The sequence below is a fragment of the Anguilla rostrata genome, chromosome 17 (genome assembly GCF_018555375.3).
Source record: "Anguilla rostrata isolate EN2019 chromosome 17, ASM1855537v3, whole genome shotgun sequence".
NCBI classification, from domain to species: domain Eukaryota; kingdom Metazoa; phylum Chordata; class Actinopteri; order Anguilliformes; family Anguillidae; genus Anguilla; species Anguilla rostrata.
Window position 1 is genome coordinate 24,263,905 of NC_057949.1, and position 21,108 is coordinate 24,285,012.

Here is a 21,108-nt window from a genome sequence, read left to right on the forward strand (position 1 = left end):
AGCTTTTACACTTCGCAGTTTAATGTGTTTCCTTCAGATAGCCATTACAGAAGAAAGGAATGTAGAATAAAATATATATCTGATATATATGAATGGAACTCCATTCAAGATAAATTAACTGATAAATACATTTCCTTTGCTATAGTACCTACTTAAAGGCTACAGTAGTGGTAGTAACATCCGAACTAACTGTTGTAGGCTAACGTTAACGATGCATGGTAGTCCTGCAATCATATTTACAAACAGATTTTTTTATGAGAACCCATTTTGCCTCTAGAGGGCAGGGTGGTGAACATTCTTTATAGAAAAGCCATTCCCAAAATAATTACGCTCTCAGCTCCGAGGCTGAGGGCATCCTTGGATCAGCTAACCACACCATCGTTCAGATCTCAACGCCTCCGTAGCATAGATTTTAAAACTGATCCGCGGTCAGCTTCGAGACAGCAAAGCATACGGCACCGGGAAGCAGGAAGTACGTAATCCTGGTCAGGGACTGAAAAACAGGAGCCAGTCGCGTCTCGTCAGCAAGTCTGAATACAAGATCAGCTATGGGCAAAGGAGGAGGCACTTTTGAGCGGTTGCTCGGTAAGAGCTGTAACTGACTGGTCGAGCGTTGTGTAGCATACTGTGATTTTGGTATTGTTTGGCAGTTATTTGGGTTGTCGTTTTTCCTTAGCGCCAGCTTGCTATAACAGGCCTGGGCGTAATCATTCGCCCTCTGCCGCTTGTCAGCCCCGATCTTACTAGTCAAGATGGACCGAGCAGTCTCATTTTCACGCCAGACTGGAATGCCAACATGTAGCCGGTCTACCGAATACAACTAATTTACTAACCTGAACTGTTTGTTAGTTAGCAGTTACAGTCAGCTGTTTGATACTGCCTAGTTCTGGGGAACAGTCCTGGGTTTTGGTCGGCTTTGTTTGTTTTAGCCAGCTGACGGTGGCTCACTAGCAAACGATGCATAGCTAACTAGCTAGCTAACGTGTAACCCTAGCTAAATTAACTAGTAACAACTTATTTGGGTACATGTTTAGCTCCTTAAAATGAACTGACTTGCACTGCTAGTTAACCATTTTTAAACCACCTTAATTGTGTCACCTCAATTGTGTCAGTACGTTGTAGCTGGCCAGCTCAGGATTGGTATTTGAGCCCAGATGACCCTGCCAGCTAAGTTAGCTAAACAGATAGATCTGTCATTAACTAGCTAATTTTCAACTAACCGCTTTAGCTAATACAAGTAAATTAAGTTAACGTTAGTCTAAATTTATCTGAAATGATTCTTGAAACACTACGCTGATAAATATTCCCAGTTCCGTTTAGAATTGTGGAAGAAAGCGTTAGCTAACCTGGATATAATCTTAAATTACAAACAGTTAGGCCTATATGATATTTGAAGTCTGGCTGGTTATTCAGCAAGACAGCTTGGTAGCCTTTTTGTCAAAGTTTGCGGACTTGATTAAAATTAGTAATGTTAGCTCACGTATTCTAATTTGCTAACTTGCGAGAGATATTTTGGTATAATTTTTTTTTATCATTGTGGTCTGTTAATGGTAACTGCATTAGTTAAGAGAGCTTGCTTATCTGATGCAGATAAGTTACCATTCACTGTGCTGACACAGAAGCTAGCAAGCTATGCAACTAAACGAGGCCTGCTAAACTTGCTTATGATTCATACATTTGCCATTGTCACATTGAAATGTTGAGAAATAAAGGACTCTGAAGTACACCGTGAATGTGTCCTGTGGTGAAATCATATTTTGGATATCGATGTTATCTAGTTGACCATGCTTTCTCAAGCGTAACTTTCTTTGAGTACGTTCAACCTGGCTAGCGGTGTGGCTTTTGAGTTATCCCTTGGTTGCGGTGACAGACACCATATTGCCTTCGGTATAACTTAGTACTTTGGTAATAAGATCGGAGTGAGTTTAATGATTAACACAAGCGAAGGACTTTGACCTCACACATTGTTTCGTGATTATTTATTGAATTCATAATCATTTCCGTGACCAGTTCCACCAGAATGATTTCTGATTTTTAATAACCTTGCCCAGTTGTTCAATTTAAGCTCCCCTTCTGCGAATTTGGTCCTGCACCCAACAGTACTGCTTAAACTGCTCTTCATAATTGCTGCAAATTTTGGCAGCTGTTCCTTTCACAAAAGCACAATGTATCTATTATCTATAAACGGACAACCTTCCTGTTTGTGTTACTGTTCATTCAAATGTAGGTGCTGTGACAGGCCGATTTGCATTAGGGATTGATTTATATCAGTTACATGGAAATGACTGGCTATCAGTCCACAGCCTCCCTGATATGCTTAAATGAGTGTTTGGAGTTGTTCTATTGGACCCCTCCTTCATGTGTGGCATAGGTAACCAAATAGCATCCTTTTTTGTATTTTAAAAAGCCAGAGTCTATTTGCACATTATTTGTGTTGATCTTCGTGCTAGTTTTTGGTGGAGTTGCTTGGCAAACGGTCTGTTATCAGATCCAGACCATGCTATTGGAAGCTGTGGCTAGGAATCTCACAGGGTAGAATAGCCCTGGTCTTATCCTCCCCATGTGAGGAAGGGTTTCAGTCGGAAGGATATCTTTGTCTTTATCATGCATTAAGCAGTCCACTGCTCTAGTTGATCTGGTACCTACCGCCTGCCAGGACCACCTCTGTATGTAGAGCATTACTTCATTGCAATGGCTGTGCAACTCGGATGGTGGACTGTAGAATGGAACGTAGTGGTCACAGAAGGAATCAAGTCTGTTATAACTCAGTCTTACTGTAGTGCTGAAAACAGGCTGACTCATTATACCCCTTTCCCATGGTAGACCATTGCTGCTGTTGTTGGCTTGCTTACAGGAATTATGGGTGAAGTTGGAATCACTGTTTTTCTTGGGCTGATATAATGGTTGTCTCTTTTTGTAGCCAGTGTGCAGGTGCTGTTTAGCCCATGTTAAAAATGAGTTCCAACTTTGAAACTGGGTGTGGTGGGAATGCACGGCTTGCGCTGCACTGATAATTTATTTATCTCTCTCTCTCTGTCTCTGTGTCTGTCTCTGTCTCTCAGATAAGGCCACCAGTCAGCTTCTACTGGAGACAGACTGGGAATCCATCCTGCAGATCTGTGACCTCATTCGCCAAGGAGACACCCAGTGAGTGCTGTCAGGCCCCACAGAACTGACCTTTACACCCCACAGTGACCCCTCTACCCCATAGAGCTCACATTTCCACCCCATAGAACTGACCTTTAAACCCCACACTGACCCCCGTACCTGATAGAGCTCACCTGTACCCCTCATTGGCCCCTGTGCCCCCAGAGCTGACCTTTAAACCCCATACAGATCCCTGAACCCCACAAGATTGACCTTTCAACCCCACACTGACCCCTGAACCCCACAGAGCTGATCTTTCAACCCCACACCGACCCCCTGGACCCCACAGAGCTGATCGCTAATGTTTTTTTAATCTTCCTAAAAAAGAACATCTGGAAACCTTTTGTCATGTTATGGTGTGTTTATGGGAAAAGCTGACGGACAGAATGCTCCCTGTCCTCCTTCTGCAGAGCGAAGTACGCCATCGGTGCCATAAAGAGGAAGGTGAACGACAAGAACCCACACGTGGCTCTGTACGCCCTGGAGGTGGGTAGGCTGTTTGCCAAAACAATTTTTAACAACATCTTGAGTGTGAAACGTTGAGCAGAAGTTTTGTGAATTCAGTTAGAAAATTCTTTAGATGAATTAAGAGCCCAGCAAGTTAAGAAGTAAAGCATCTTTTACCCTTCTGTGAGTAAACTCTTCCGTTACCCTCGCCGTGATGAGATGGTTACTACGATCCTTACTTCACTCTAGTGTGAACCTCTGCACCTTGAACTGATGCACTTGTTGTATGTCGCCCTGGATAAGAGCGTCTGCTAAATGCCTGTAATGTAATGTAATGTTAGCCCTCGCAAATGCGTAGATGGCTAAGCGAAAACACGCTGCCTGTTTGAGCGCTGGGCTGATGGTGCTTCCGTCGAGCAGGTCCTGGAGTCCGTGGTGAAGAACTGCGGCCAGACTGTCCACGATGAGGTGGCCTGCAAGCAGACCATGGAGGAGCTGAAGGACCTCCTCAAGGTGACACTTGCCAAATTTGCCCCCTTGAAACCTCCAGTCTCCACCACGCCTCATTTCCTGTCGTCATCCCACCCCACTTCTCGGGAGTTTGTAATCAGTAAAACAGGAATCTAAGGGCGACCAACACAGTGACCATATGACACTGGGTGTCCTTTAATGCAGCATTAAAAAATCGAGTGACTGATCAATTAAGGAATTTGGTTTTGTTTCATTCTTGTTGTTACCCTATGTTATATCTTGTATTCAGTTACAATTGAAACATACACATTTCCATCATGTTCTTACACTCATCTCTTGGTGGGTTGGCCAGATTTGCCTCTGGCTTTTTACTCCTGCTCCTTCATGGACTCCTTATTTAGTCCTGTGTTTTACCAGTGTGGTGTAATGAAGTATGTCTGTGTTTCACTGAGCATAATGCATGGGTGGCATGCTTGCCCCTACTCAGTGAGTGGTGTGCTTTCCCCGCTAGAAGCAGACGGAGCCGAACGTGAGGAATAAGATTCTGTACCTGATTCAGGCCTGGGCCCACGCCTTCCGCAACGAGCCCAAGTACAAGGTGGTGCAGGACACCTACCAAATCATGAAGGTGGAGGGTGAGTGGAGAACTATACTCTCTCTCTCTGTCTCTCATACACCCTGTTTGATTGGAGCGTTACTTTTGATTGTGCTTTCCTGATTGGAGGACTGCATCTTTGTCTGTGACCGATAATAGAATTGCGTGTGTTCAGCCAATCACCTCTCTTCCCACAGGTCATGTGTTTCCCGAGTTTAAAGAGAGCGATGCCATGTTTGCAGCGGAAAGGGTGAGGCCATTGCCGCGGTCGTGCGTCTGCACGCCTCCGAATGTACTGCCGAGTTGAGGAGGCTTCACCAAGGATTTATGACTGATATTCGTGATGTGTTTCTTGCTCTTTGTTTCTGTCTTCATCTGTCTCTCCCGTCGTCTCTCTCTCTCCTTCTCTGCCTCTGCAGGCCCCTGATTGGGTGGATGCTGAGGAGTGTCATAGATGTCGAGTTCAGTTTGGGGTCATGACCCGAAAGGTAGAAAGGCGCACGTGCTTGTGGGACGTCGTGTTAACATCCGTGTGTGAGGGATTGTTAGAGTAGTGTTGCTCTCTCTACGTTCCTTCTTTGCAGCACCACTGTCGGGCGTGTGGTCAGATCTTCTGTGGAAAGTGTTCCTCCAAATACTCCACCATCCCTAAGTTTGGCATCGAGAAGGAGGTCCGCGTGTGTGAGCCCTGCTTTGAACTCCTCAACAAGTGAGTCTGCAGGCCTGACACTGTATCCAGATCAGTAATCGCCTGCACTGCTGGTCACCTGCAGGCCTGACACTGTATCCAGATCAGTAATCGCTTCCACTGCTGGTCACCTGCAGGCCTGACACTGTATCCAGATCAGTGTCCACTGTGGTCACCTGCAGGCTGCACTGTATCAGATCGTAAACGCCTGCACTGCTGGTGACTGCAGCTGACACTTATCAGATCAGTAATCTCCTCCACTGCTGGTCACCTGCAGGCCTGACACTGTATCCAGATCAGTAATCGTCTGCACTGCTGGTGACCTGCAGGCCTGACACTGTATCCAGCCTGCACTGCTTTGGCTGCAGGATCTCTTTAAATGCTGGAAAAAAAAAAAAAAATGCTCCTGCATATCCCTGGGATTTCTTAGTGGAACATGTTTTTATTTATTAATTGTTTGAAATAAACATTTTTAGTTATATATTAATAGAAACATGTTACACATACGGATAGGACCGGGGGGGTGGTGGTGTAAGGATCTGGGTGTTGTTGAGGCATTTGGACTGGATTTGGAACTAGAACACGAGTCGGTTATTGGACTCAGCACATTTTTAGACATTTGTTACCTCATTAATGACTCCGTTCAGAAATTCTGCCCTTGGCTCTCAGTAACCAGGTCAGTACATTTTTACAGTTTGGAAAGACCATTCAGTTTCCTATTGAAGTGATGAGGGGGAAAAAACAGACCACGTTGTCTAAAGGAACAAAGGGTACCACTGACCCTCAGGTTCCTGAAAGCTGAGCTGTGAATTGATTGATGGGCAAGCATGTCGTTTTTGTGTACAGCCCAAAGACCCTCTTTTCCCATCTACTCAACTGTCTGTCCCTCCCTGTTTCCACCCCCCCCCCCCAGGAAAACAGAAGGGAAGCCGACAGCCACCGGGCCGGCGGAACTCCCTCCAGAGTATCTGACCAGCCCTCTTTCCCAGCAGTCTCAGGTGAGTGCATCATGGGTAGTGTAGTCCACATATTTAACACATAGGAACTAATATTACATGTGCTTTTAGTTGTAGGATTGGTGGCTCTTCTCCCCTCAACGTCATGTCTGTGCTCTTAGTTTTCCTCTTATTTATTTGTTCTTTTTTTCTTTCCTGCTTGTAATTTGTTGTTGACCCCTTCTTCAATAATCAGTGAGTGTGGGAGCCCTATGAAGGTGTTCATCTTCTCCATAGTGATGAAAGATGTCACAAAGCCAAACAAAACATAATATCCATGACTCACTCTTTTTAGTCGATCCTTGCTTTTTGCCTGGGAAGTCTGACTGACAGCTTACTGTAATGCCTCCCATTATAGGACTAATGAAACCTGCCTGCTGTTTTGACCCTGTTCTCCTGATTCCCTTATTGGTAATATGAGTTTCATGTTATTGTGAGGGGGCATAAATGTGGTTAAGGCAGAACTGAAAGAAGCTGCACCACAGCAACCTCAGTAGGGTGTCAGCTGTGTCAGCATGTGATCATCTGAAAATGTAAACGGTAGACGGGGGATGTATTTAGAAATGAGAAGAAACTGAAACTACCCCCTCTCTCCCAGATGCCCCCCAAGAGGGACGAATCGGCACTGCAGGAGGAGGAGGAGCTTCAGCTGGCCATCGCCCTATCACAGAGCGAGGCTGAGGAGAAGGAGAGAATGGTGAGACGAGCGCGAAGGCGACGCGTGCACGCACTGGTGTTTGGCGTTGGTTTTTGGTAACTGCGGCGATGCTGAGGTTTTGGGTGGCGCGCTCTCCTCCACAGAGGCAGAAGCCCTCGTACTCCTCGTACCCCAAGGTGGAGCCCACCCCGGCGACGTCCTCGGCCCCACCGGTCAGCACCCTCTACTCGGCCCCTGTGGTGAGAGCCGGGCTGCCTGTCCAACACCAGCTCCTGACCTCACACCTCTGGGCATCAGCGCCGTTGGTGCACTACCGCACACCGAGCGCGCTACCGCACCTGGAGCGCACTACCACACCTAGTGCGCACTACCACACCATGCGCACTACCACACAAAGAGTGCTACCACACACCGAGCGCACTACCACACCATGCGTGCTACCACACAAAGAGTGCACTACCACACACCGAGCGCACTACCACACCATGCGTGCTACCACACACCGAGCACGCTGCCACACAACGAGCGCACTCACACGCTTCTGACCTCATCCATCATCCGTTGTTATGCAGTCAAGCTCTGTTCTCGGCTGTTGTCGTGCATTGTGGACGTGTGCTGCATGCTGTGTTGTAAGTTCGTTGGGAAAGTGCGACATTAAGGCCCATCTCCCCTTCCTTCCGAAAGATTTCTGCTCACCGGTTTAACGAAGAACCAGAGGACAAAGGCCTTATGTATTCAGCTCTTTTGTACAGAACTTCTGCTCCTCGGCTGAGAGGACCAGAGTACCGTTGGTGTCACACTGTCAGGATCCCCCAGCCTGAACGAGGGTCAGAGCATGTAACCCAGCGGTTGGCTGGGTCATAGCCTGAGGTGTTAAATTAAAACTTGCAGCAAAGACGTGTATCCTCATGTGCAGGTCAGAAGAGCGAGGCGGTGTAAGTGGGCCTTCAGGCTGCATCCTGGCATGGGCATGAACCCAGAGAGGGTCAGGGTGGGGGTTGTCAGGCTGAGGGAGATGGGAATGATTGCGCCCCCCCCTCCTCCCATGCACCCCCATGCCTTCCGTTTGTAGTGAATATGGCTCCATCCTGATGCCAGTGGACTCCTGTGACAATGTTAGCGGTGTTTAGCTGCTAATGCTAATGGACTCCGGGCGCCTTCTCCCTCGCTCCCCAGCTGGCACGGTACCTCAACAGGACGTACTGGGAAAAGAAGCAGGAAGAAGCTCGCAAGAGCCCCACCCCTTCTGCCCCCGCCCCCGGGCCCGTGCCATTGGCCGAGCCCCTGCCCGTCAGCCAGCCCGCGGACGCCCACGTGCCCGCTCAGCCAGTCAGCGTTGTGGAGGTGTGTCACTCCCCCGTAAGGCTCTGCTGAATTCGATTTTGGGCGATTTGTGGCAGCTGTGTGACCCTGCCCCTTTGGTTTGACCCCACTGCCCCTCTCTCACCCCCCCACCCCACCCCCAGCAGCAGTACCAGAACGGGGAGTCGGAGGAGAACCACGAGCAGTTCCTGAAGGCGCTGCAGAACGTGGTCACCACCTTCCTGAACCGCGTGAAGAGCAACCACATGCGCGGTCGCAGCATCACCAACGACAGCGCCGTGCTCTCGCTCTTCCAGTCCATCAACAACATGCACCCCCAGCTGCTGGACCTGCTCAACCAGCTGGACGAGAAACGCTGTGAGTAACCCCCCCCCCCCAAAGCCCCCGCTGAACGAGGGGAGAGAGAGGGTGTAGCTGTAAAGGAGGGGGTGTAGCTGTGAGGGAGAGGGTGCAGGAGTGAAGGAGAGGATGTAGCAGTGAAGGAGAGGGTCTAGGTGTGAAGGACAGGATGTAGCTGTGAAGGAGGGGGTGTAGATGTGAAGGAGAGAAAGTAGCAGCGAAAGAGAGGGTGTAGCAGTGGAGCAGAGGGTTTTGCAGTGAAGGAGAAGGTGTAGCAGCGGAGCAGAAGGTTTTGCAGTGAAGGAGACGGTGTAGCAGCGGAGCAGAGGGTGTAGCAGCGAAGGAGAGGGTGTAGCAGTGAAGGAGAGGGTGTAGCAGTGGAGAAGAGGGTTTTGCAGTGAAGGAGAGGGTGCTGCAGTGAAGGCGAGAGCGTGTGTCGACTCTCTCTGTGTTGGCAGTGTACTACGAGGGGCTGCAGGACAAGCTGGCGCAGGTTCGAGACGCGCGGGCGGCGCTGAACGCCCTGCGGGACGAGCACCGCGAGAAGCTGCGGCGGGCGGCGGAGGAGGCGGAGCGGCAGAGGCAGATCCAGCTGGCCCACAAGCTGGAGATCATGAGGCAGAAGAAGCAGGTCAGAGCCCGGACTGCCCAAAGCCAGCCGCTGTGCCCCCTGCTGAACTACCTCACCGCCCTAACGCCCTGGACTGCTCACGGCGTTTTTGCGTCTGTGGGATTGTGTGACTGGCTGCTTGTTGGTATGTGACGTGGGGTGCGATTGGCTGGTCTGAGTGTGTGTGACGCTGTGATTGGCTGGTCTGAGTGTGTGTGACGTTGTGATTGGCTGGACTGAGTGTGTGTGACGTTGTGATTGGCTGGTCTGAGTGTGTGTGACGTTGTGATTGGCTGGTCTGAGTGTGTGTGACGTTGTGATTGGCTGGACTGAGTGTGTGTGTGACGCTGTGATTGGCTGGTCTGAGTGTCTGTGACGTTGTGATTGGCTGGTCTGAGTGCGTGTGACGTTGTGATTGGCTGGACTGGGTTTTGACGTTGTGACTGGCTGGACTGGTGTGTTGGTGTGTGGTGTGTGACGCTGTGATTGGCTGGTCTGAGTGTGTGTGACGTTGTGATTGGCTGGTCTGAGTGTGTGTGACGTTGTGATTGGCTGGTCTGAGTGTGTGTGACGTTGTGATTGGCTGGTCTGAGTGTGTGTGACGTTGTGATTGGCTGGTCTGAGTGTGTGTGACGTTGTGACTGGCTGGACTGAGTGTGTGTGTGATGCTGTGATTGGCTGGTCTGAGTGTGTGTGATTGGCTGGTCTGAGTGTGTGAGACATTGTGATTGGCTGGACTGAGTGTGTGTGACGTTGTGATTGGCTGGTCTGAGTGTGTGTGACGTTGTGACTGGCTGGTCTGAGTGTGTTTGACGTTGTGATTGGCTGGACTGAGTGTGTGTGACGCTGTGATTGGTCCCCGCGTTGCAGGAGTACCTGGAGGTGCAGAGGCAGCTGGCGATCCAGCGGCTGCAGGAGCAGGAGAAGGAGAGGCAGCTGAGACTGGAGCAGCAGAAGCACACCGTCCAGATGAGAGCGCAGATGCCGGTCTTCTCCCTGCCCTACACACAGGTAAACTGCACCTCTTACACAGGTAAACTGCACCACTTACACAGGTAAACTGCACCACTTACACAGGTAAACTGCACCTCTTACACAGGTAAACTGCACCTCTTACACAGGCAAACTGCACCTCTCACACAGGCAAACTGCACCTCTCACACAGGCAAACTGCACCTCTTACACAGGTAAACTGCACCTCTCACACAGGCAAACTGCACCTCTTACACAGGTAAACTGCACCTCTTACACAGGTAAACTGCACCTCTTACACAGGTAAACTGCACCTCTTACACAGGTAAACTGCACCTCTCACACAGGTAAACTGCACCTCTTACACAGGTAAACTGCACCTCTCACACAGGTAAACTGCATATCTTACACAGGCAAACTACATATCTTACACGGGTAAACTGCACCACTTACACAGGTAAACTGCACCACTTACACAGGTAAACTACACCTCTTACACAGGTAAACTGCACCTCTCACACAGGCAAACTGCACCTCTCACACAGGCAAACTGCACCTCTCACACAGGCAAACTGCACCTCTTACACAGGTAAACTGCACCTCTTACACAGGTAAACTGCACCTCTTACACAGGTAAACTGCATATCTTACGCAGGCAAACTACATATCTTACACGGGTAAACTGCACCTCTTACACAGGTAAACTGCACCTCTTACACAGGCAAACTGCACCTCTTACACAGGCAAACTGCACCTCTTACACAGGTAAACTGCACCTCTTACACAGGCAAACTACATATCTTACACAGGTAAACTGCACCTCTTACACAGGTAAACTGCACCACTTACACAGGTAAACTGCACCTCTTACACAGGTAAACTGCACCTCTTACACAGGCAAACTGCACCACTTACACAGGTAAACTGCACCTCTCACACAGGTAAACTGCACCTCTTACACAGGCAAACTGCACCTCTTACACAGGAAAACTGCACCTCTTACACAGGTAAACTGCACCACTTACACAGGTAAACTGCACCTCTTACACAGGTAAACTGCACCTCTTACACAGGTAAACTACACTACTTACACAGGTGAACTGCACCTCTTACACAGGTAAACACGTATACACGTGCACACCAGCCTTCTCCCTTTATACATTACTTTCTCTTTACTTTACGCAGCTCACTTTTGACCGGTGGAGCTCTTTGTGTTTGCTGTGTTGTAGATGCAGTCCCTGCCCCCTAACGTGGCCGGGGGGGTGGTGTACCAGTCGGCCGCCCCCCCCAGTTACCCCGGCGCCTTCAGCCCCTCCGGGTCCGTGGAGGGCTCGCCCATGCACACGGTCTACATGGCCCAGCCGGGGCAGCCTGGCACCGGGCCGTACCCGCCCATGCCCGTCTCGGCAGCAGGTGAGCTCGGCGGGCACAGGGAGCGCAGGGCGGGGCCTGGAAGTCCGGTGAAAGGCTGCCGCCCAGGTTGTAACAGGCCACGTCATAACCGTGTGTTACAATGTACTGGCCTTCATTGCCGATGGTTATTCTGTTGTTTTAATTCGAATGTAATTCAGTGATATTGAACTCGGTGATTTGTCTGTTGGCTTCATAAGGGAGTTTCACGACTTGTGTGACGGAAACTTCGTCCATAGCTGTGTGGCGGTCAGCGTGACCGAGAGATTTGATCCGGAAATCTGTTTTGTTACATCGCTGTCCTCCCCACCTCCCCCCTCCCTACGTTTCTGTGTTCCAGACCCGAACATGGCCAACGCCTACATGTACCAGACCGCTGGCCCCACGGGCCCGCCCGCCCCCCCGGCCCAGGCTGTTCCCACCACTAGCCCTGCCTACTCCAGCTACCAGCCCACACCCACGCAGGGCTACCAGGTGAGGTGGGCGGGGCCGGGGGAGGGAGTGTCTGATACACAGTCGGTCCCCCCATAACGATGCCATTATGTCGTTATTGTTTTATCTTGCTGTATTACTAAATTGATGCCATTAGATTCACTGTGTGAATGTGTGAGTCAGATGTGTTAATTGTACACATTCCCGTGTGTATTTTCATTGCAGCAATGTGTGGTGCGTATATAACAGCAAGTTAGGCCAGCACTGACTGATTTTATTCTTCCCTCTCTCCCTTGTTCTTCCTCTCTCTCTCTCTCTAATCTCCTCCCTCTCTCCCTCCTATCTACTCTCCTCCTCTCCCTGCTTCCCTCCTCTTATCTCCTCTCTCGTCTCCTCTCTCTCACCACCTCCTCTCTCTCTCTCCCTCTCTGTAGAATGTCGTTTCCCAGACTCAGCCCATTCCCCCTCAGGCCCCTCCCACCAACGGTATGGGCTACATGAGCTACCAGCCCTACCACATGCAGGTCAGCAGTGCGTTCCTATACTGCTATGTGCTATACGTGCTACAACCAAGGAACATTTTTCTGTTTGTTTTAGTGCTGGAGCGCTTATTTACTTTGCTGGATGTAGTTGCCAGGGACAACTTCATGGGATTTAGCTAATATTGGTGCTAGTACAAATGGTAAATAATGTTGAAGTGGTACTGCTAAACTAATTAAAGGAGTACCATGGTGATTTTCACACTTTCTCTGTTTTATGTGCTATTTGCACAAGAGGCATTGAAGAAACACAATGAGCAAAGTATTAAATATGTCCGTTCTGTATTTTTGGAGAAATATGCGTTTTAAATTCATCGTCCCATTTTCAACCGGTTGAGAAAGTTGTCATTTTTCTACGTCACGAATACAGTAACCACTCCTATTTCCACGCCCCGTAAAGAAATCTGACAGGACACACTGTCCTGCTGTTCAGACAATGCAAATATTTGACTAACGTTAGGTTCACTTAAATTAGAGTTCCTTTAGATTATTTCTGGTTATATGCATTTAGCTAGCTAGCTAACGTTAGCTAGCTAGGAGGTTTGCTTTCATAAGGCAATGTTATCGATAACGTTAGCTTGCTAGTTCGCTTTTATGAGGACGTTATAGTTGTGCTTTTATCTTAACTTGGCTAGCTAGATAGCAAAAATTGTAACTGGATACAAGTCAACGTCCTTACCTTAGCTTTCTATCGATACTTGATATACTACTAAGCTAGCTAGCTTGTGAATATTCAGTCTCCCAAAGAGAGCGCGTATCATGGGGGTAGCTATGGTAACGGGGAACGGTCTGTCAATCATAGCTAACTGACAGTTCTCGTTACCACGCCCAGACGGTTCGTGTGAATTTTTATAGTGGGAAATTTAGGCTTAGAAAAATACGTTTTAAAGTACATTGAAATGACTGAAGAATAAAAAAATTATGCACATTTGTTTTGTTGTTGCCTGAAGACAACTGGGAAGTGTCACGTTCAACCACCATGGTACTCCTTTAAAGGACAGGAAATGAGGTCAGGGGAAGTGAATATTTAGGCTCCCCAGTGCTTCTGGCGTCTCCCTGCCTTCTCCCTGAGTTCCTGGGTGCAGTGTTCTAATGGATTATTCTCTTCCTGCTTCCTGTGTGGTGCTGTGCAAAGCCAATTGGTCACTCTTGCAGAACCTGTGAGTAAAGCCACACCCTTTTTTTTTTTTCTTCTTCTTCCTCCTCCTTTTTCCCAGAACATGATGCCATCGCTGCCTGGGCAGGACCCCAACATGGCCACCCAGCAGCCCTACTTGCCAGGACAGCAGCCCATGTATCAACAGGTACGTCCGTCTCCCTCCCTCTCTCTCAGATGCTCTTATTCTCTCCCACTCCTCTCTTATCTGTCATCCTTTTCTCTCATTATTAAATGTCTTGTAAAATGCTGTTGTGGTGCATTTTATTGTCTGGTAGTGTGTTTAATGGACCACGTCCCTAGCCTTTTGCCATTCTGTCCTGCAGATGGTGCCCCCTGGTGGCCACCAGCAGCATGCGCAGCATCAGCAGCCACAGCAACCCCCGGGGCAGGGCGGAGTTGCGCAGCTGATCTCCTTTGACTGACAGTCAGCCCCGCCCTCCCAGGCCACGCCCTCGTGGGCCCCGCAGGCCACACTACAACTCACTACTACCCCTCACACCACCTCACAACCTAAATTTGTGTGTTACAATCCACTGCCACCCCAGCACACCCCCCCCCCCCCGATACCTCCCTCTTCTGCACCCCCATAGTGGGTCTGTGGGGAGGGGAAGGGGGCGGGGTTTAAACAGGGGAGCTCCAAATCCATCGGACTCTGCATCTCCATTTCCGCTTTGTCCTATGTAGGCGTGTATGTTTGTGTGTGTGTGTGTGTGTGTGTGTGTGTGTGTGTGTGTACGTAATGTTCAATTGTGAGACGAAACACAGAGGCTCAGATTAGTCACTTCTGTTATAAAATGAAGGAAAAAAAGCAAATTCATTTTCACAGGAAAAAAAAAAAGATATAATGAGTAGTCCTGTCCGGCATATTTTTCTATAGCGAATTGCATGGCTTTTTTTTTTTTTTGTGAGTGATGATGCCCGAGACTACAGCTCTTACTGAGTTTTCATTGGCCGGCATTATTATTCTTTCATTTAAGAACAGGAAGTAGAGGCGTAGAAGCGTATGGTCAGATACCACTTCATGAAGGTGCCCCGAAATGAAGTTAGACCCAGTCCGCTAACACCGCTGTCCTGCGACAGGCTGCGCCGGTCTGGAGATCTGGAGGCCCACGGGTCCCACCCTGGGGTAGACGCGCCATGCTGAACGACACACGGCTCCTTTCATGCCACGCACAGCTGTCCCTGTGGAAAGCCTTACTAGTTTACACTGCTTCACTTTGGCTTATAATGGCGAGATGGGGACCCGCAAACTAGGCTCTGTTTTTGCGGGGCCCTCCCATTGAAAAGATGTGGGAGGATTGTGAAGAGTTATACGTGGAAATAATCTGTGTGTTGAGGGGGCTGTCTGTCTGCCACAGTAAAGCGAAGGTGCTCACTCATCACTGCAGGGCTCAGAGGGAAGGACACGGACAAGTCCTGTGAAGGACAGGGCCTGTGAAGGACAGGTTTTGTAAAGGACAGGGCCTGTGAAGGACAGGTTTTTGTAAAGGACAGGTCCTGTGAAGAACAGGTTCTGTAAAGGACAGGCCCTGTGAAGGACAGGTTCTGTAAAGGACAGCTCCTGTGAAGGACAGTGCCTAGGGCCGCCCGCAGTTCTTGGCTGAAAGGTTTTCCAGTCGCACTGCGTCGTACAGAATCGCACAGTGCTGGACAGTCTGTCTGCACCTCTCTGGGGAAATGCTGCTTCTGCGGCTTCATCACCGGGTCTTAAGAGCAACCGCGCGCTCCGCCTTGAGTCCACGTTCTGCTGCAAGCGCGCCTGTGCTGCAGCTGGACGCGAGACTGCGCCGAACTGCGCCGAACTGCGCTGCGGGGGCTCCCGAAGGGATACGAGGGGGGGGGGGGGAGGGGGGCGAGGCACCGAAGTTCGGTCCGCTACGCTTGCACGCGCGTGTGCTGTGTGTGTGTGTGCGTGGACGCGTGATTTTGTGCGGACTTGGCGAAGAACAGACATGTAATCCGCATGCACATAACACGCCCCGCCGGCCAATCCTGAACCCCGGTCATATCACCTGTGAACTTTTCTTTATCTTGTTCCATCATACGAATCTGATTTAAAAGAAGAGCAATTTAAAAATTATATTTAATAAATATCATCTTTTGTCCATCATCTGCTTGGGGTGTTTTGTTTGTTCTGCATATGCTTGTTGGAGTGTGCTATGTAATATCAAATTATAAGGGTTTCTTATCTATTACCTCTGCAGAAAGAGTATGCCTGTCGGCATAGCTGACACTGTACCAAAGAGGGAGTGTTTACAGATTTTTTTTTTTTTTAACGTTCTGTTTTAAGGATTTAAATTTAAATTATTTCTTTTATATATAACAATAAGCAGAAAAAAATCAACAAAAGGCAAAGGAAAAAATAAAAAGATCTGCCGTCCTGTAGGTTTTCACTCCAACCCTGACAAAGCGCACCTCATTCAACAGCTAGAGATCTTTGCTGAGCTGCCGATTGGTAGAATCAGGTGTGGGAAAAGCCATTTGCAGCCACCGCGCTAGGTGGGGAAAAAAAGAAGTTGGCTTTCTTTGCCCTTCAGCTAGAATTTTTGGTTTTTTTCACTGGCCGGCTGCATCTTATCGCTTACAATTCCTTCTTTCCATTCAAGGTCTGTAGGTGCAGAGGACAGGACAGATCTTGGAATCTGACTCCCCCAGTTGTCCAACCAGCTCTGATTAGATGTGAAATTGCTAGTTCGAATAGAAGCAAATACAATTATATAACCATTGAGGTATTATTATTATTATTATTGTTAATAATAATAATAATAATAATAATAATAATAATAGTAATAATAATAATAATATAATATGGATAAAAGCACTTTAACCTAAGCAGCCAATCCATGATTCCTGTCACAAGCTTACTTGGTCAACAGAGAAAAAGAAACCTGAAGTGCTGCTTATGATGCAGTTAATATTTCCTTTATGAAAGACAACCTGGGCACCCATCTTAATGTCACAAGATGGCCGTTACGTGAAGCCGTTTGTAACTGTGTCGCGGAGAGTGCCTTGGTTTTCGTTTCCTCCTTTCTTTTCCCTGTCCAATTAAAAGGCTCCGTGTGAACGAGCACCTGCTTAGGGTTGATATTCTTGGATATCCAGGCACCACCGCTTTTGGTTTCATCAACGTTTTGGTGTCGCGTGTTCTGTAATACTGTACGCGCATATAGACCAAGTTTACAGTTTCAAAATGGACGCAGCCTGGATTGGATGTTCAGCAGTTTATTATCAGCAGGAGCACTGATGTCACACACAGAGAAACTCAGCCAGCAGGGGGCGCCCTGGTCACTGGAGCGGCTGCTGGAAAGAGGACCACGTTCCCGGGAATGCTGTGGCGGCCGGTCAGATTTTCCGGAAGATGAGGCATTTATTGCTCTCCGGCATCTCGATCTGGAAGGTAGAGAGGTGGGTTTGGGAGATGGATACTGTCCTTCACTTTTGGAGCTGTTCACCTATAGCGGGGTCCCCCGACCCTGAGCCTGGAGAGCCACTGGGGTCTGCTGGTTTTTGTGTCCACCTTGAAGCCAACTGTGGCCCAGGAAACCAAGTATGGAGTTGGTAGTAATCATATGCTCTGTTTGATTAAGTGCTGTCTACCAAGTGAAAACCAAAATCGTCCAGCCTTGTGGCTAACCAGGACCGATACTCTGCACTGACTCATTGGACAATAAGGAGATTGGCACTTCAGTTCACCTGTGTGTCTAATTTACAAAAAAAAAAATATTTTTAAAATAAATTCAACCGCTTTAAATTACTCGATCAGAATGCATTGTTATATTTTTGAAAAGGCATTTTATGCGCATAGTTTTATTGTTGCCATTGCTGAACTAGTTTTCTTCCAGATTCTCATATTGCCAAGTTGTAAAAGATTGTAATGGAGTGAGATGAGAACCGTTGTACATTACCAATGTGCAGGCTAGGTCTGACAGAACACACCTCCACGCTATTCAGTTGTGTTCTAAACGGCAGTGGTTTTAAGCAGAGCAATCGTGGTTGCGCGCTTTAGGACTCAAACCCGTGACATACTGGTGCAGAGCTCAGTGCCCTAACTAATGCATTATGTTAGCCATCTATTTAGCCAAAGCAGTTCAGGTGATGCGTTTTTGGCATTTAAACCCGTGACATACTGGTGCAGAGCTCAATGCCCTAACTGATGCACTGTGCTCACCATCCATTTAGCCAAAGCAGTTCAGGTGGTGCGTTTTGGCATTTAAACCCGTGACAGGCTGGTGCACAGTCCAGTTCCCTAACCAATTCCCCGTGCTCACCATCCTCTCCAGGCGCGTCCCGTTGCTGAACGCCAGCTGCCTCAGGACGTCCACGTCTGGAAGACCCCACTCTGGGTTCCTGCAGGATGGCATTACACAGGTATGGGTTCTCGACCCACTCTCACCGCAAACGCTTTTTTGTTTTTGGTATTGATTTGTATTGGCGGGTTGATTTGTATTGGCGGGTTAACAAAAACAGTATCTGGGAGCTGGCCATAACCCACTTCTGGGATCACCCACCTTGCATTTAAGCTGATAACTGTCATAAGCCAGGTTAAATGTTTTTCATAATTACCAAACTTACAAAAGAAAATAAACTCCATGCAATGTTGTGTGGAGTTTAATTTCTTTAATGCGCTTATTTTCTCCGTGGCACTTGCCAGAGGCTAGACGTATGTGCAGATGTTTTCAATACAATTACCAAACTTGCCAGAATTATTTGGGAATAGCTTCTGGCAAGTCTAACTTGAAACAGGTGTGTTATTAAATAATATTAAATTCTCTGCCTCTCCTGTTTGTAGCTCACTGCTGTCCTACGCTTCCCAGGTGGTTCTGAACCGTTGAAAAGGCCCACTGTTGGCTTAATTTTCTTCTAACAGGAATGAGCCATCTGATTCTAAGACGATGGCAATGTGAGTGTATTATGGTGTCTCTCCGACGACTGGCGGAGCAATCTGGTGACAAGCTTCGACGAATTGGGTGCAGATCTGGTGACGGGATTGGACGGATTATATGTAAATCTGGTGATGGGACCGGATTGATGTTTGGCGGTGGTGATGTCGTACGCACTTCTCACGTAGGCTCCGGTCCAGTTCCTCGTTGCTGCTGGGGACGACGATGCCGTTTATTGCGTAAGGCTGCAGGAGAGAGCACAGCGGCGTCACAGAGCTGGACCGCACAGACCCGAACCAGGAGAAAACGGAAAAATCTCGATTTCATCGTGGGGTCATTGCGAAAGAACCTCAGTTTCAGAATGAGGTACCGGAGGAGAAATTAGAGCAAACGCCTATAAGAAAATCGCCAACTCTCGTTTCAAGTGCTTTTGCACATTAGTATTTCCAAATCAGACAGAAGTGATTTTGGCTCTGTACCCTCAGACAGATAGACCCCCTAACACACGCCCTATCGGGTTACTACACGCCCCTCTCACACTGTGTAACACTCACCCCATATGTCATCAAGAAGCCATCCTTCCTCAGAACCTGCCCAGATCCTTTAAACACACCCTGGAAAGGCAATCATAGATGCACTCTTTCAGAGACACACATGTTTACATACCCTATGCGTGCTTGCACAGACAAATAACTAGTGTTTTATTTTTCCGGAATTCGGAAACAGCGGCCATACTTAATCAGTCAGTCGGCTCTCGCACCCAGGTTAGGCTAATTCGGTTCTGGGACAATGTGGTTATACCTCGATAGTGCCGAAAGAACAGTATTGGAGCATGTTGATCGACAGGATGATGTCACATGAGCTCTTGGGGAGCCCCGCCCATTTCTCCCAGGGCTCGCCCCCGTCCAGGTGCACCGGCTCCAGTACGGTCTTCACCTTGGTCGCCACGATGTAGGAGCGAATACTGAGCGAGACAGAATCGTGCAGCTTATCGTCAAGCATTCAGGTTCCTTCCTCTGTCCACCGCTACGAGCTGTTTCTGCGTACGTGAGATATTATTCTAGATAATCGTTCCGGAAGCCTATGGATACGTCCCGTGTTAATTCAACGCATAACAGATAACAGAATGAGGTCAAATGTTATCTGATAAGAGCTGAATTAAAACTGTAAAAGTTTAACACATGACCTGTAATCTCCGATAAATAGCATCAATCATATTTGGAAGTTCGAATAGTCCAAATGAAAGTAAGGAAGTTGCGTGCTGTAAAATGTAAACTAACAGAGGTTTAGCGACACATCTCCCACACTGAAAAATACAAAACGGAATAGGAATCATTGGTAGTAGTAGCCTATACGCCTTCAGTCGGGGCCTGCCAACCTGTCCCTGAACTCCTCGGTGATGTCCGACGGTTGCCACGTGACGAAAGGCAGGTCCTGGGCGAAGTGTACCACATGCTGCCCGGTGCCGGAGCCCAGCTCGAGCGCGAACAGCTCGCCGTGCGACTTCTTCCCCAGCTGTTCGCGCAGTACTGACAGCAACCCGTCCTGGTTTCTTTCCGCCAATGGAGAGAGCAGCATTTTCTGCGATAAACTGGAAGAAAGCTCCGTAGTCTACGTAAAACGCTCTGCTCCGCGCTTTTACGGAGGTCTCGTTAATCTCTTTACATTTGGACGTATGTGCAGTATTTCTTACTGTGCTCTGCCTCGGCAGCAAATTAAGAGTTTTATCCGCTCGCCCGTGAACAGGTGTCTAAGGTAGCTGGCTATGTTCTTCTGTTCTTTTTTTGTTGTTTGTTTTTGCCTAGGAAGATTCCTGGTGCACTTTACCAAATAGCGCATAGGCAATGGCGGATTAAACAGGAGGAGGCTATTGGACAGATGGTGCGGGAGATTAGGCCGGTAAACGGATTCCAGGAATACTGTCCTCCCCTCCTTTGCTGGACGGGCTGCGATCCGGTCTGCGTCGGTTTTCTGTAACGGTCAATATGGGATGCATCACAATTCAAGTTTAGTTTAGTTTAAAGTGAATTTTTGGCATGACTTGTTATAAAATGCATGTTGCATATTGCATCCGTGTATTGGCTGAGCATAATAATAATAATAATTATAATAATGCATGTGCTGACAACCTTTCATAACTACAAAAGCAGCATCATTAAAACTATTAATCAGTCAAATACTAATAATGAATTGTGGAAATAGGCTATTGACTACCTGTGCCACTTTGTGCTGCCAAATTCATACAACACTTTCCCCAGGAGCATGTTATAACCAGGGACATCAGTGATATGCAGTGGAAAAACAAGTGTTAATTTGAGAAATGAATGTTAAGTAACTAAGCGCGGGAGCAGGCCCCCGTGGCCCTCGTCAGTCCAGTCACCCCTGCCTCTCTCTGTTGGGCTGCTCTCGTTGACCTTTCTGCGTTCAGTGAAAGGAGCAGATC

The 21,108-nt window shown here is 48.3% G+C and overlaps 2 protein-coding genes across 2 annotated transcripts; one reads left to right on the plus strand and one right to left on the minus strand.

Moving 5' to 3' along the window:
- The first annotated feature begins 356 nt into the window (after window positions 1–356).
- Window positions 357–15,895, plus strand: hgs (hepatocyte growth factor-regulated tyrosine kinase substrate). Its single transcript, XM_064314827.1, has 20 exons — window positions 357–585; window positions 3,063–3,147; window positions 3,558–3,633; window positions 4,015–4,107; window positions 4,577–4,700; window positions 4,858–4,910; window positions 5,080–5,148; window positions 5,245–5,369; window positions 6,262–6,346; window positions 6,942–7,040; window positions 7,145–7,250; window positions 8,149–8,345; window positions 8,468–8,681; window positions 9,122–9,294; window positions 10,144–10,284; window positions 11,475–11,658; window positions 11,996–12,129; window positions 12,522–12,611; window positions 13,844–13,930; window positions 14,109–15,895. The coding sequence occupies exons 1-20, from the start codon at window positions 549–551 to the stop codon at window positions 14,205–14,207; spliced, it is 2,271 nt and encodes a 756-aa protein (XP_064170897.1). The 5' UTR covers window positions 357–548; the 3' UTR covers window positions 14,208–15,895.
- Window positions 15,896–16,991: 1,096 nt separating this feature from the next.
- Window positions 16,992–20,600, minus strand: zgc:103625 (methyltransferase-like 26 B). The gene is made up of 6 exons (XM_064315608.1): window positions 20,044–20,600; window positions 19,467–19,629; window positions 19,220–19,279; window positions 18,843–18,910; window positions 18,054–18,132; window positions 16,992–17,175 (listed from the first exon to the last, which is right to left on the minus strand). Exons 1-6 carry the CDS (start codon window positions 20,241–20,243, stop codon window positions 17,128–17,130), a joined length of 618 nt encoding a protein of 205 aa, XP_064171678.1. The 5' UTR covers window positions 20,244–20,600; the 3' UTR covers window positions 16,992–17,127.
- Window positions 20,601–21,108: the final 508 nt, after the last annotated feature.

What these genes read in the sequence shown, in the direction of transcription:
- hgs (XM_064314827.1), top strand. Translation starts at nt 549, where the DNA reads ATGGGCAAAGGAGGAGGCACTTTTGAGCGGTTGCTCG. An exon ending in CCATGTTTGCAGCGGAAAGG is followed by an intron (nt 4,911 to 5,079) that starts GTGAGGCCATTG and finishes CTGCCTCTGCAG; the next exon opens with GCCCCTGATTGGGTGGATGC. An exon ending in TCTCCCTGCCCTACACACAG is followed by an intron (nt 10,285 to 11,474) that starts GTAAACTGCACC and finishes GCTGTGTTGTAG; the next exon opens with ATGCAGTCCCTGCCCCCTAA.
- zgc:103625 (XM_064315608.1), bottom strand. Translation starts at nt 20,243, where the DNA reads ATGCTGCTCTCTCCATTGGCGGAAAGAAACCAGGACGGGTTGCTGTCA. An exon ending in ACCGAGGAGTTCAGGGACAG is followed by an intron (nt 19,630 to 20,043) that starts GTTGGCAGGCCC and finishes TGTCTCGCTCAG; the next exon opens with TATTCGCTCCTACATCGTGG. An exon ending in GACCGGAGCCTACGTGAGAA is followed by an intron (nt 18,133 to 18,842) that starts GTGCGTACGACA and finishes GCCATCCTGCAG; the next exon opens with GAACCCAGAGTGGGGTCTTC.